General features: G+C 46.1%; 1 protein-coding gene across 2 annotated transcripts in view; it reads right to left on the bottom strand.

The window, feature by feature from the left end:
• REEP1 (receptor accessory protein 1) overlaps positions 1–14,971 on the bottom strand; it is a 114,083-nt gene extending 99,112 nt beyond the window's left edge. For both annotated transcript variants that reach the window (XM_077134843.1, XM_077134844.1), the window contains exon 1: positions 14,882–14,971. In XM_077134843.1, the coding sequence (XP_076990958.1) occupies positions 14,882–14,913 (32 nt within the window). In that variant the 5' untranslated portion in view covers positions 14,914–14,971. The remainder of the gene's footprint in view (positions 1–14,881) is intronic.
• Positions 14,972–15,320: the final 349 nt, after the last annotated feature.

Here is a 15,320-nt window from a genome sequence, read left to right as displayed (position 1 = left end):
TCCAAACACCGTAAAGAGAGGGATAGAAAGATCAAAGGTGATGGTGGAGTTATACAGAGAAGGTAGGGTTTAACAGGTGAGTGTGATTGCTGAATCATTATATTGTCTCCAGTATCTTAGAGCAGCTAGAAGTAAAAACCTAAAATTGTAGACTTGTAGCCCATACCAAACTCTGAAATCTGTTCTATAACTAGTTGTTGAGATGTGCTTTGAAATTTATTGTTTTTGTGTATATTTTATTTTTTACAAAAAAAGAAAAAAAAGTTGATTGTGATGATAAAAAAAAAATATTTATTCCTTCTAGCTTACTATATTCAGGATCAGCTAGCAGGAAAAACCTGAGATGATGGTATGGAAGTCCATGACAAACTGTAGATCTGTCCTGTAACTACTTGTTGAAGAGTGCTCTGAAAGTTATTGCTTTTTTCTTTCTTTGCTTTGTATATATGTTATATTGTATAATTAAATAAAAGTTAAAAAAAATGAATGAAGTTATGAGGCATGTAATATTGTGAATGAACCTGTGGGACATTTGGTGAGGCAAAATAAGCCAAAACAAAACAGCAAATATTGTATGGTCTCATTTAGAAAATACTTAGAAGAAAACAAGGACCTCAATTGTAAGCTTTTATAGCAGTCACATTTAGTCTGGAGTGGCAATTGTTACTTCTGGATTTTGAGAGGATGTTTTATATATGTACAACCTGGTATTTAGAGTAAGAATGAAGCTGATCAGGTCGGGATTGAAGTATTTCAGAATACAGTGGTATGGAAGACAGTGTTTGTATTTCAGAACCTCCTCTACTCTTTGAGACCAACGGAAGAAAGGTGTATTTGGTCCATAACCTAAATTTTCCATAGCACATAATCTAACTCAACCTGTTTGGATAGGTCATTTAAACAATCCAAAACACAGGGAGCCCAGAATAAGAATGAGAGCCTTTAATCCTGTATAGCTTAAGGCAATGCTTGGATACATCCCAGAGTATATTAAGTAGACAATAAAAAGTATTGGTAAGGTCCCTTTAGGGATGGGAAAAAAATATATGGAACAATTAAACTTTACCACCGGGGAAACCCTGATACTGGGTCAAACATTGGGACACCCAAGTCAATAGGCCAAACCCTTGATCTTGAGGCTTACTCTTATGAGGCTTATGTAGGCAGTGAAGAAGCTTAGCTTATTGATAGGTATGCCTAAGAGTTACTCCGGGAGGACCTCTTTTGTTGCTCAGATGTGGCCTCAGTCTCTCTAAGCCCAACTCTGCAAGTGAAATCATTGCCCTCCCCACTACATGAGACATGACATCCAGGGGTGAAAGTCTCCCTGGTAGCATGGGAGATGGCTTGCAAGCATGAGCACCATGGGATCAACAATACCATCCTGACCAAAAGGGGGAAAAGAAGTTTAACTAATAAAGTATCAGTGGCCAAGAGAGTTCAAATAGAGTTGAGAGGCTACTCTGGAGGTCACTCTTACACAAGCTTCAGTTAGACATTGCTACCTAAGATAACTTGCCAAACACCAAACAAAACCATTCCTGCCAATCTTAAAGAACACCTAGGGCATTATATAAGATTCTACAAAGGTTCCATGCACTAGAGTAAGATTCCAGAAACCTACAACCTCCAGATGGGTCCCTGGACCAGATAAGTCCTGAAACCTAAAGGGCCCAGCCTCTCCAGGACATCAACTAGTTCCATGCCCCTATCCCATATTATTGACAACCCCTTCCAACATGAAAAAGCTAGAATAGGCAGAGCCCCAATACAACACCCCTAAAGAGTGGGAGAAAGATCAAAGATGATCGTGGAGTTATACAGAGAAGGTGGGGTTTAACAGGTGAGTATGATTGCTGAAACTTATACTGATACTTTGTTTAGTCTCTGGTATCTTAGAAAAGCTAGAAGTAAAAACCTAAAATTGTGGAATTGTAACTCATACCAAACTATGAACTCTTTTCTACGACTAACTGTTGCTATGTGCTTTGAAATTTATTGCATTTTTGTATCATGCTATTATTCACAAAAAAAGAAAAAAAAAACTAGAATAAAATAAAATTGATGACCCCCTCCCAAATATTTACAATTGCATAATAAAAATTAGCTGTTTGAACTAGTCTTTCAAAATATACTTGAAATATTTACGTGAATAAATATCCCTTACTTCCTCTCTTTGGTGTAAAGCAAACATATTCTATTTTTACTGCAATAAAGTATTTTTCTTAAAACAAAAAAAACAAAAAACCGAAAAGCACAAACTATAAACAAAAAGACTGAAAAATCCACCACGTTAAGATTAAGAACTATTCCTCAAAATACACCACGAAGAAAATGCAAAGATAAACCAAAGACTGGGAGAAGACATTTGCAATACATAAGTGACAGATGATCAGCATCTAGAATATTTTATGGACTCCTTCAAATAAATAAGGACAAGAGAAAAATTGGCAAGTCTTAAACATGCACTTCCCAGAGGATAGAGTGTGAATGGCCAATAAACATGAGAAAAGACGCTCAGTCTCATAAGTATTCAGGGTAGTGAAAATTTAAACCATAATGAGATTCCATTTTGTACTCACCAGACTGGCAAAAAATTTCAAAGTCTGACAATATCTAGTGATAGGAAAGATGCGGTGCAATGGAAATCATTGTTGAAGGAACGTCATGTGGAAAACAATTTATGAAGATGAGCAGAGTATGGGGATTGCCAGGACAGATATGAAGAATTGTCATGATGCTATTGTAATTAAAACAGGGTGGTACTGGTGCAGGGTCAGATAACTTGATCAATGGGACAATGGAATAGCGAATGGGAAAATCAATGGAAGTAAGAGCCCAGGAAAAGACCAACATATCTGCGGAAACTTAATTTATACATTTGGTCAAATGGATGATGCAATTCAATTCCTGAAGAAACCTGAGCACAGGTGCACCAGGAGAACAGTACAAGAATGTTCACTGCTACATGCTTCCTAAGAACAACAGAGAAAAAACAAACATCTAGAAGCAACCCAAATAGTTGTCGACAGTTCAATGGCTAAATAAACTGTGGTATATTTATACAATGAAAGTAGTGTTTTATTCCTTAAAGTGGGTGATGAGTAAATGAGTGTTCATTGTTTTATTTAACCATTTTTTTAAAGTCTTTTCTATTGACTCAATAATTAGTTTTTGAAAAACAAGGACAGCCTATAAGCAGAGAGAAAATATGCTGCAACACCTGAGTCTATCATAAAACGGCTCCATGTTCCCATTTCTTTAGACTGCTCCCCTCAGCTTAGTGGCAGCAGGGCCAGCAGGCCTGGGGGTGTAAAACTGAATAATGAGCTCCAAAGATATCTGGGTCCCGATCCCTGGAACCTATGAATCTTATCTCAAAGAGCCAAAGGGACTTTGGGGGTGTGATTAAATTAAGAGATTATCATGGGATTAGCTGTGTGGGCCCTACGTGAGCACAAGCATCCCTATAAGAGGGACACATACAGAGCCTTGATGGCAGAAGAGGAGAAGGCAGTGTAACAACAGAAGAAGAGACTGGAAGATGTAGCCACGAGCAAAGGAACATCAGCAACCGCCAGAAGATGGAGGAGTTGAGAAACAGATTCTCCCCAGGAGCTTTCAGAAGGAAGAAGCCCTGCTGCCACCTCTGACTCATTCCAGACTTCTGACCTCCAGAACCACAAGAGAATACACTTATGTTGTTTCAAGCCACTTCATTTTGGTTACTGTTATAGCAGCACTAGGAAAACAATACAGTGTGTAAGGATGCCCAGATTGTCTTCCATGCAGCACATCCTCTCCTCTACCCTTTCTTCTCCTCCAACATTGGATGCCACAGTGTCTCCCAGGCAAAAGATGCAGTGGTGCTTCAAAAACTTCACACGCCAGAGGCACCACTTCCCCTGCTGAAAGGGCTCCGCCCTACAATTTCCAACCAAAGTTGGAAAAGTCATGCACATACCCCACCCAGTGCCCACCCTCTGGAAAACACTGGCTGGTAGGAGGCACACCAGAGCCCAAATCCCACTTTTCCTTCTGACTGGTTATGTGACCTCAGAAACATCTGAAGGATGGAATTGGACCTCACCCATCTTTATTGCCCTGGTGCCCCACAGAGGGCCAGGCCCAAAGCAAACAATCAATAAATGGGCAAAAAACCAATGAATGATTCAATCAAGCAATGGATCAATCAATCAACCCCGAGCAAGTGCGGAAGCCCTACCCCCCCCAAAAGGAGGCTCTTTCCAATAGCTCCTATCTCCCTTCCCCTATCACATAAGAGAAGAGATTAAAAGGAAGCATTTTAGGGTTGGGAGGTGTTAAGAGTCAGGAGCCAGGGGGTAACTGCTGCACAGTGTAGAACAGTCTGCTGTTAGCGTCCACTACTAGAAAAGCGTTCCATGGAGCCAAAAATGTGTTTCCTCACCATCCGCTCATCTTAGGGCAACCCTCTGACTGCTAAGATAAATCTCCATGTGCCACATTAAAACACTTCCTGAAATTGGAGGCTTGACCTTTCAAATTGCCCCCCATCCCATAGGGTCAGCTGTTTCTGATATTTTCAATTCTTTCCTTTGTTTATTCTCATTAAAAGTATTCTAAAATCTCTGATAGTTTTATTACCTAAACAGTACATATAACTAATAGGCTTATATATGGATTACTGGAGGGTTTATCCTGCTGCTCACCACACTTGCTAACTCCTGCTTATAGGAGCTGTGTCATCAAGTGTCTGTAATTTTGGAGCTTGAATCCTTGCTCTGCGGGACTAATTCTACATGGTGTGTGCTGAAGGCTCTTCATGAGACTGTAATAATTTCTACCAGAGGCCCTGGGGGTAGCACTGGCCTAGGACCAAATTTCATGTTAATTTCTCAGCTGGGAATACAGAGACCATGCAGGATGTATAAATGTGAACTCCAAACCCATGTGAGGACAGGTGCATGAAAGGTTTCAAATTCCCAGGAAGCCCCCCAACTCCGAAAACCCAATGAAAGACAGATAAGCTTCCTGGTCATCTCCCAGTGCTTGAGAGTCCATCCTGCTCAGGACTACTCGGCACTGCAGCTCTTCAAGGTCTCAGCTTTGTTCAAACACTCAGCTCTCACTGCTTCACTGGACCCAAGGCCCCTCCTCTCTCCATGTAGACATCAGAACCAAGCTGGTAAGATGTGCAGAATGTTTAATCAGGTTGAATTTAAATGGGTGGAAATGGATAGAGGTGATGGTAGCACATTACTGCGGGTATAATTAGCCATGTTGAATTGTGTGTGAACGTGGCTGATAGGGGAATTTTAGAGTCGTGTATGTCACCAGAAAGAAAGCCAGAGGTTAAACACAGGATGTATAATTCAGTAAATCTTGTGATGGGCTATCATTGAAATTAACAGAACAAATATAAAAAATTTTCCTCTGTGAACTAGAACAAATATATGAAACTTTTATAAGGAGCTAATATTAGAGTTAATATTAAGAGGTATATGGGAAAAAAGGTACTTACTGTAAACTATGGACTATAATGAACAGTAATATCTTAATAATACTTTCATCGACAGTAACAAATGTATCACACCAATGCTAGGGATCAATGATGGGGGTGGGGGGAGAAGATAAGGGGTATGGGGTGTTTTGGGTTTTCTCTTTTTTTTTTCCTGGAGTAATAAAAATGTTCTAAAATTGATTGTGGAGATGAATGCACACATGATGAATGTAATGATACCGTGAGCCAATGATGGTATACTTTGGATGGATTGTACAGTGTGTGAATATATATCAATAAAAAAAACCCAAGCTGGGCCAATCCCTCTGCTTGGCCTATGAAAGAAGGCTACAGATTACACGATACCCTTCCCCATGAAAGATGGAGCTAATTCCCCACCCTTAAACCTGGGATGGCCTCAGTGACTTGCCTGACCAATGGAACACAGCTTAGCATCATGTGGGGGCTTCTCTAAGACTAGACCATAGAAAGCCTTGCAGTTTCCACCAGGCCTCCTGGACTATCTGCCCTTGGAACCCTGAGCTGCCACCTAAGAAATCTGACTATCCTGAGGCCTTCGTGCAGGATAAATTCCATGGAAAGACCATGTGGAGAGGGGCCCTCAGGCCATGCAAAAAGAAAGAGATGTCCCTCCAGACACCAGCCATTTGCATCATCCCAGTTGAGGCCTGGACAGCATGGAGCAGACATGAGTCTCCTCTGTGGTGTCCTATCCAAATTTCTGACCCAAAAAGTCAAGGAGGAGGATAATAAAGTAGCTGTTGGTTTAAGTTAAATTTCAGTCTGGTCTGTTATGTGGCTGCTACAGTGATAGCTTACACCCTTGCAAAGTGATTCCCTCTTATTTAATCTACTGGCAAATGTCCTGACTTAAAAGCACAGCTCTGCTTTGAAGGAGATCTCTGCTCTAGTTTATCCAACCTATTGCCAGAAATAGAAATTAAATCTTACCTTTTACAGATGAGTAAACCGAGGCCCAAGAGGTTAAGTTACTTGCCATGGTCACATATCATGTCTATACAAATGTGGAGTTTAAAGGCAACCTTCTGTTTCATAACCTCACACCTATCGGGAAAAAGTCCTGATACATGCTACAATGTGGATCAATCAGGAAGATTTAATATTAAGTGAAATGAGCAAAACACAAAAGGACCAATATTGTATGATTGCACTGATATGAAATAATTAGAATAAGCAAACTCACAGAGTCAGAATCTAGAGTATGGGTTACCAGGGGAATGGGTTGGGAATAGAATGGGAAGTTAAAGTTTAAAATAAACAGGGTTCCTATTTGGAACGATGGAAATGTTTGGTAATGGATGGTGGTGATGGTAGCATAATATTGTGAACACAATCAATGGCACTGAAATATTAATGTGAATGTTGTTAAAAGGGGAAATGGCAGAATAAATTTTTTTTAATCCATGGTAATGCATAAAACAAATGGTGAACCCTAAGTTAACTACAGTAAATAGTACAATGATAAAAATGTGCTATCATCAATTGTAACAAATGTACCACACCCACGCAAGATGTTAGTAATAGGGTAGTGTATGGGAATCCTGCATTTCAAATGATTGTTCTGTAAACCCACAATTTTTCTAATAAAAAGGAAAAAAGTAAAAAAGAATGATCTTCTAACCCCAAAGAGAATACTAAGTCACCATTCATCCAACAAATATGTTCTGAACACTTAGTCTGTGCTCAGAACTGCTCTAGGTAACATCTCAAAAGTCATGGAGATCAAATCCTAATGGAGAGGCAGACCATATGCCAGTAAACAAATGAATTAAAAACATCATTTCAGGGAATGATTAGTAGACAGAGTGAGGGAAGGATGGGGTTTTAGAGAAGATTGCCACAAAAGGCCCTTTCTGAAGAGGTCCCTCATGTGCAAGGGAGAGGGGAAAGTGAGTTCCGGGCAGAGGGATCAGCAAAGGCAAAGGCCTCAAGGAAGGGACAAGCTTGTCACCTTCCAGGAGCCATGAGGAGGCTGGACACAGGAGAAGGTGAGGTCGGAGCAGGGGGTAGGAGACTGACCTTGCCAAGAATGCAAAGGATCTTGAAATGTCTTCTTAGTGCCATGGGAGGTCTTGGACAGTTTCACAGAGAGGGAGACGATCTAAATTGCATTTTAAACAAATGCCTGGAGGGACAGAAGTGGAAGCTGGGAAATCAGTCAGGAGGGTTTTGCACTGGTCCAGACAAGCAGGCAGGAGTCACGGTGGGACACGAAGGATTCTGAAGGTAGAGCTGAGGGAACTCACTCATGGACTGGATTCCACAGCATATGGGCCTGACCTGAAGTGTGCAACTCCCACTGGCCCCTGTGATTTCCCCAGTGGCCGTGTCTCACTGAGCCTCTTTCTCAAGATGGTCTGCATCTAACTCTCCTGAGTAGCATGGCCCACTCAGCTCAGCATTCTGTCCGGCAGGCATCACCCTGACAGTCCAAGCCTCAACTGGGACAAAACTAAATTTTACACAGTGATCAAAAAGAAGTTCTGCCATAACAGGTTCAGGGCCACCAGGTTAGTGGACTCCAAGTGCACAACTCAGTTTATAAAATTCAGGGTTGTAACCTCTCAGAACCAGAAAGGACGAAACATAGTCCAGCTCAAATGGACAGCATTTGAAATCTGGTTCTTCAGCCAATACGGGAAGTTTAGGCCAGTTCATTTTCTTCTAATTTCACATGAGATGATGGCACCCAGCCTCTCCAGGGGGATAGGGATCTTGTTAAAATGCAGAGTCACTGAGTTGTGACCTGGAATTCTGCACCCCTAGCTAGCTCTCCGGCTGCCAATGCTGCGAGTACACAGACCACACTTTGAGGAGTGAGGTCCTGATTCATTCCTGACCCAACACACACTCAACTGGGCACATGCTGCACACCAGGAAGAAGCAGATGTGGCCTTCAGAAAAAGCGAGTACACAAACCACCGTATCACAAGATACCGAGGGGCAGTGGCACTGTGGGGACCTAGAGGACAGAAGCCTTTCTTCAGTTGGGGAGCCACAGGGGACTTCATGAGGAAAGCACATGGAGACACATAGGAGAGTGTAATGGAAATCATTTAGGGGCTTAGTCATCAAGCAGCATTAGTTCTTTATGATTGCTAATTTTTCCTCCAAATTTAGACTCCTCTTTTTTTTTTGTTTCACAAACACAATAAAGGAAAGGGGACAAATGGGAAGTGAGGGAGATTTTTCTAATGTAAAGAGGTGATGAAGTGTGTTAGTGCTGTCCTGGCAGCAAGAAGAAAAAAATCTCACACCACCTTCAGCAAAAAGGAACATTTTTTGCTTTGCAAAGCTGCTTAGGAGTCATTCATTCAACATATCTGGTGGTCAGTGGATTGGACTTCTCCATGTACTTGAGTTCAGGATTGGCCACGTGATTTGTTTTGGTCGGTGAAATGTGAGCAGGCGTGACATGTGTCACCTCTGAGGAGAGGACCTTAAGAGCAGGTGCATGCTTCTCCGATTTTCTTTTCCTGATGTAGTGAACCCTGATGCCATGTGTGTCAATGACAGCACCTAAGAAAGGAGACTCAGACGGCCTGGGACTCTGAGTGATTATAAGTAGTGGGCCCCTGCCAGTCCCTGCTGACCACCTTTGCTATTTCAAGTTACTGGGATTTGGGATTTGTTACAGGGCATACCCCAGCCCATCTTGACCACTGCAGTAAAGCACTGAATCAATACAAGCCCCATTTAAAGTTTTCATTCCAGGGTATGGGACCCCTCATGCATTATGAGCAGCTGCAGAGACTGAGGACTGACCAGTTAGAACCAGGACTCCTTGGGCCACCTTCTCTTTCTTTGCCTGTGTTCCATTTCAGTTCATTGCTGCTTTGCTACACTCTCTCCTTTCACCTACAGGCCTTCTCCATGCTTCAGGGTCCAGCAGCCAGCAGCCCCACCCTCACAGCTTTCCAACTCTGGAACTCACAGGTAAGGCTATTCTCCAAATCATGAAGCCCTGGGAAAGGATCTGGGGGCTTGGCCTGGGTCACACACCTACGTCTGATCTAGTCACTGTGGTCAGGGTAATGAGGAGCTGGACCTCGTCCCATGCCACCGTTATGGCGGAGTAGAGGTTGGGAGGGAGGATGGGGTGGTTACCAGAAGGGACAGGGACAAAGTAAGGGTCTGTAGTGCCTACAAGGAGGAAGAAAGGATGTGTACGCATAAGGACACAAGAAAATGCCTCAGGCAGAATCTAACTGAGCTGTGACAGGCAAAGGACAAAGAACAGGAGGGAGAATATGGCATATGTGTAGCATCCTCCCTACAGTGGCAAAAAGGAGGCACCGCAGGCTCATAACTTTCTAGTGACCAACAAGAGGCTTGAGTAGAGGGGTGGCAGGATGTCGGGAGGTGTTTTCAGCACCAGCTCTCAGGTAGATGATAACTCAGGTAATGGATATTCACTGTCTACTCATTTCGGGAAGCCTGTGAAACTGACGGCAGGACAGACTTCCTCTAATGAGCAATGGTCAAAGTTTGGGAGAGCAAATACTGAACCAGCGTGTGTGCCCCATCATCCATCTCCCATTCTTGGGTCACTCACAGCTGTCCTTCCCCACTGAGCCACCTGAGCTGCACATGCCTCACGTCAGTGTCCCTGCACAACTGGAGTCACGGAGGAAACTCCCACTGCCTGGTCTAAGTAGGCACACCCCACTGGAAGTCATATACCTAGTTACCTGGGAAGGCTTTTTAGATGCCCCTACTGTGCACCAAACCTTTGGTTCTTTTTCTCTATATTACCAGTTAATTCCTGCATGTGGCTAAGAATCCCAGAGAGTTAACAAAGTACTTGTGTGTGAACATAGATGAGATTTGAAAATTCACAACAAACAATATGTTTGTCACTCTCCAACATTCCCAAGGCCCAGAGGGGAATAAAAACATCCATGTGGCCCAAATGCAATCCCCCTGAGCTCAGGATAGCTCCTGGGAAAATCCCCATGGACAGTAAGAGGCCTGGATACTGAACGGAATGTATGTGTGTGGATTGTACTGGGTAGTGAAATTTCAAAAGTGCTGTATGCTGTCATTATTACCCGTCACTTCTACCCCTTCCTCCAGCCTCCTGAACTCTCTTGAAAAGCACACACACACACAGTACAAAATGGCAGCCTCCCTGGGTAGCTAAAGAAGCCTTGTTTCCCCTTCCCTCATTCTTCCCAGGTCTTTTCCTCCCCTCTTCAAAGAAGGAAATTTATTTCAGAAGAAAGAGGGGGCAGACCAAGGAGTCACTGGGTGGATTCTACTTGTCAGCTAACCTCAAGACACAGTGGGAAGCTCATAACAGCTACTTTCCAGTAGGGAGGCAGGATTAAAAAGCTGGGCAGCTGAACAGCAGTGAAACCTAAGCTGGTATTTTGCACTTCCTGGCGAACACTCCTCTTAGCTGGGGGAGGAGGGGAAAAGGAAGGCGCCTCAAGGGGCCCCCACCCCTGCCTCACAGAATGAGAGAGCTGGGACCCCAAGGTTTGGTGGGGAGCGTATGTGAACTGCCATCCTGACAGTAGGACAGACTGGCACGGGGATCAGAACCCGAGTTTGCTGATTTCCATCTCAACATCTTTCCTCTCAAAATTTAAGTGATCCATTTAGCCAGTTACTGTGGGCCACCCCACCACACCTGGAAATCAATTTCAACCAACCCGAATTCTGCATTAACCTGGTCATTTTTTTTTCCACTCCACTTTTGAAAAGCAGGCCCCAAAGAACAGCCAGCTCATCTTAAAGGATTTAGGGTCTTTTGTTTCTCCATTTGTTTTGCGACAGTTAGAGAACATTGTGAGGACAATCCATGTTCCTTATAATCTCTTATGCTTTTCAATCCTGACCCAGGACAAACACACTTCATGCTTCACAGCTCAGTTGTGGGACTTAGCCACATCTGTGGCCATGAACTTTGAAGACTCTGTCCTGATCATCCAACTGTATTTTCTAAAAACTAATGTTTTTTTAAAATACGTGCAATGCGGAAATAAAGTTTCTCAGTTATTCAGATAATTTTGTTGGATCAGAACTCTATTTTCCTAACCACACATTGAACTGAAGTTTTGTTCTACGAGCCCCGTCAGTGCCGTGAAGTTCCAGGCCCACTCAGGCAACACTCTGGGTTGTGGCCAAAATTCTGCTCAGGGACCATGAGGCCGCACCTGCTCCCTGGAATGAATTCTTCGAGATGGCACATTCTCCCAAGAAGTCACAGAGCCACCTCTGTGTCCCCTTCTCCAGCTGGCCACGCATCGACATACCCAACCTGCTTTGAAATTTATTCAGGCCAAGACCTTGAGTTGTTTGTAAAGAAAATAAATATTTTAAAGAAGGCAAGCAGGCCAGTTCCAAATGAGCTCTGCATCTTCTGCAGATGACCAGATTGTTGTAACGCCAGCTGTGCTACTGCAGTGACCATATCTTCCTTATTTCTTCCAAGGCTGACCCAAATGACTCAGGAGGGAGATGACTGGCAAGAAAGAGCAATTGCAAACTGGTCCTCATTCCAAGAGGGCAGAAGCCTGTACTGATGCCCACAGGATATCGGCCAGCTTCCCTGCTTCTCCCTAGGGCCTTTGAGCTCCTTCACAACCTGCCTTTGCTGCATGCCCTCCAGTGCCAGAGACTTGAAAAAGGAGTCTTGGGAGGGGGTGAGAAATTGGAGAGGGAAATGAGCCAGGCTCAGTGCCCCTGAAATATATCCAGGCAATGGGGGGCAGAGATACCCACAAACACTGGCTGGCTGTCCCAGACCTATCAGCTGCTCTGATGCCCCTCATTGGCTGGATGGCCCCACAAAGACAGGAAGACACTCCCTCCCCAGCCTCAGAACAGAGGGACAGGCCTTCCTCAAATGTTCTTTGATGAAACAGAAGCTCATAAAACCATGGAAGGGTTGCATACAGGAAACAGGACTTGTGGTCAAAAGCACAGGGGGGTGAAATCAGAGATGCTGGTAGCTTAGAGATAGATTGAAGATGACAGTCCAGTTGGGCAGAGACAAAACAGGCATTGGATTCAGAATCTGGAGCCTGGCCTCTTTACAGTCCTGGGTAAAGCACATTTATTCTGCAGTTTCACACCCAAAGGAGAAGGACCTGATCAATGGTTTCTCCTAATTATTTATTTTCCTAATTACATTTTATCTGGAGCCCCAATATGTACAATGAACAAAAGGGGATGCTCAAATTCCACTCAGCCTGGGTAGCCCTTAGGGAACCCAGTTTGAAAACTGCAGGAGATGAACTCTGCAGATGTTCCAGGGCTCTCACGCCCTCTCTTAGAGCATGTGAGGAGGATGAATGGTAGAACCATCACCAGCCTGCTGGGTGACCTGTCAATTGTAAGTTATTGAAATCCCCAGAGTTGTCACTGGAATCTACTGGCAAGAGGCAGAACTGGGATCTGAGGCAAGGGCTTTCTCACTCCAGACCCCACGTTCCTCCTCCTTGCCCAGATGCCCCTCTAGGGATGTGGAATATGGGGCTGAATCGATAGATAATTCCCTTGAGTTGTAAATATAAGTGTACGTGCATATACGTACAGGGGAAAACTTCTTGAAGGATATACCCTCCCTCCCATTATCATTAAGTATCTCTGTGTGATAATATTATAGATGATTTTCAGTCTGTATTTTCTAATTTTTCTATACTGAACAGGTATTGCTTACATGAAACAGGTGTTGCTTTTACAAATGGTTTCACTCATTCATAATGACATACCATGTGGGGTTTCTATAGGAATTGGAGATTTGACCGTTTGACCTTTGACAGTGACGATAACGACCACAAATTCCCCCTTGGGTTGACCTGAAAAGGCAATCTGATGATCGCTTTAAGTTCTCTGAAGCCTCCGTTCTGGGAGCATAGTTGTTTTAGAAAGTAATGGCTAACCCTGAAACCACCCCCCCCCCCCAAATATGTGCCTTTCCTCCCCATCATCCACAGCTCCTTTGTCACAGAAAGTGGGGGGGAGGGCTAATAAAAATAAAGCTGGTGACATGACTCCACACTAGGAACCCTCCCTCTGCAGTGCTCCAGCACCAGCCCGTAGGACCTACAGACAATTTGCCCTCCAGTCAGACCTGCTAAATGCCATTGGGAGCCCGCAGAAGCCCATGGAAATACGAAGATTAGGGCATTACTTAGATGGGGCGAGGCTGACAGCGGCTTGCTTGTCTTCCTCATGCCACAGAAATCTTCTAAATATTGAACATGCCACCTGGAGGTAAAGTGCAACCCCCCCAGCCATCAGCAGCAGCTGTGGAGAGGCCAGGCTGGGGTGACTTGGGCTAACAAGTAGAGAAGATCTGGCTCTGGTAAGCCAGCCAGGAAGGGTGTCCAGGACACCGGGCACAGGAGACCTGAGAAGGCCGCTGGACGGCGGCTGTGAAGAGGAGTAAGGAAGGAGAGGCAATGGGAGGGGTTTCAAAAGGTGGGGCGTGATGGTGCACAATCAATGGGAGACGAACAGGGGGGGCCCCCTCTTTCTCAGACAAAGAAAGAGCCTCGGGCGCAGCCTGGGCCTAGACTTTCCTGACCGATTTCCGCCCCAGCTCCCCTGAGCAGGTAGGGGATGAAAAGGGAGAAAGGACCTGAAATTGCCACGACCTGCTCCAAAGGGGAGGGGATCCACAGCCAAGCGGCTCTTCAAAGGACCTCGCCCCGAGGCATGAGAATCGCGTCCCCCCACGGCCACCCCCAATGACTTCACACTGGCCTCACCCCAGATGACTCTGCGTCCTCACCACCCTTCGGATGGCCGTCTGTCACCTGGAAATTTCTGGTGCGCTCCTGGAGACTGTCCCTCTTTCTTCCCCCAAGCGCCCCCCGCCAAGGGTATCAGCTACAGAGGGGACGTGAGGCGTCTACCCCAAGAGTCACCCGAGGTCCCTCTTGCCTGGGTCGCTGTCACCGTGAAAACCCTAAAAAGGAACATTTCCCCCCTCCAGAAGCGCCCCACCTCCGTTTCTCCGCCCGTCTTCGCGCGGACCCCTCCCGGCAGCGCCCTCGGCTCGTCTGTCAGGTTCACCTGACAAAAGCGGGGCGGCGGGCGCGGCGACAGGAGACCCCCGCATTTCCCCCGCAGGGGAGAGACGCATGTCCCCGCGGCGCGCCCATTCGGGGCTTCTGCCCACGCGACCCAGCCGGGGAACAAAGCGGACGCGGCGCGGCGAGGCGCGGTCCCCCCATCGGAGTCCCGGGGGCCCGCTGCCCGCAGAACCTCAGCCGCGTCCTGGGCCGCTGTCCTCCTAAATTTAGCGGCCGCCGGGTATTAATAGCGGGAGTCGGCTGGGCCCAGGCGCCCGGGCGCGGAGGAGGGAAGGGGCGAGGGGGCGCGGGGAAGTGGGCCACTCACACCACCAGCCTGGAGATGATCCATGACACCATGGCGCGCGCCTCGGCTGCGGGCGGCTGCGGCGCTCCGGGCACGTCTGTCCGCGCACGGCCGCCGCCGCCAGACTGAGCGCGCCCGCCGCCCTGCACCGCGCTCGCGCCTCCGCGCAGCCGCGCCACGGTCGGGCGGCGCCCCCCTCCCCCAGCCCCCCGGGGCGCGGCGGGCGCGTGGCGATTGGGCGGCCCGGGACAGGGATCCGCCCCGGGCCCGCGCGCCCCTGCTGTGACCGGGTGGGGCGGGGGAAACTGAGGCTCGGCCGGGAACGTGGAGAATCCGTCCACACCTGGCATCCCTCAATCGGATTCTGCGCTAGCCCCATCACCAGCTTACCTGCGTCCAGACTGGACCCTGCCATCTGCCCACCTACGGCATTATCTGCACAAAGAAACAAATCCGGCCA

This window comes from Tamandua tetradactyla, chromosome 17, assembly GCF_023851605.1.
Source record: "Tamandua tetradactyla isolate mTamTet1 chromosome 17, mTamTet1.pri, whole genome shotgun sequence".
NCBI lineage: Eukaryota > Metazoa > Chordata > Mammalia > Pilosa > Myrmecophagidae > Tamandua > Tamandua tetradactyla.
The sequence above is the reverse complement of the archived record's forward strand: the minus strand, read 5'-3'. Positions and strand labels throughout refer to the sequence as shown.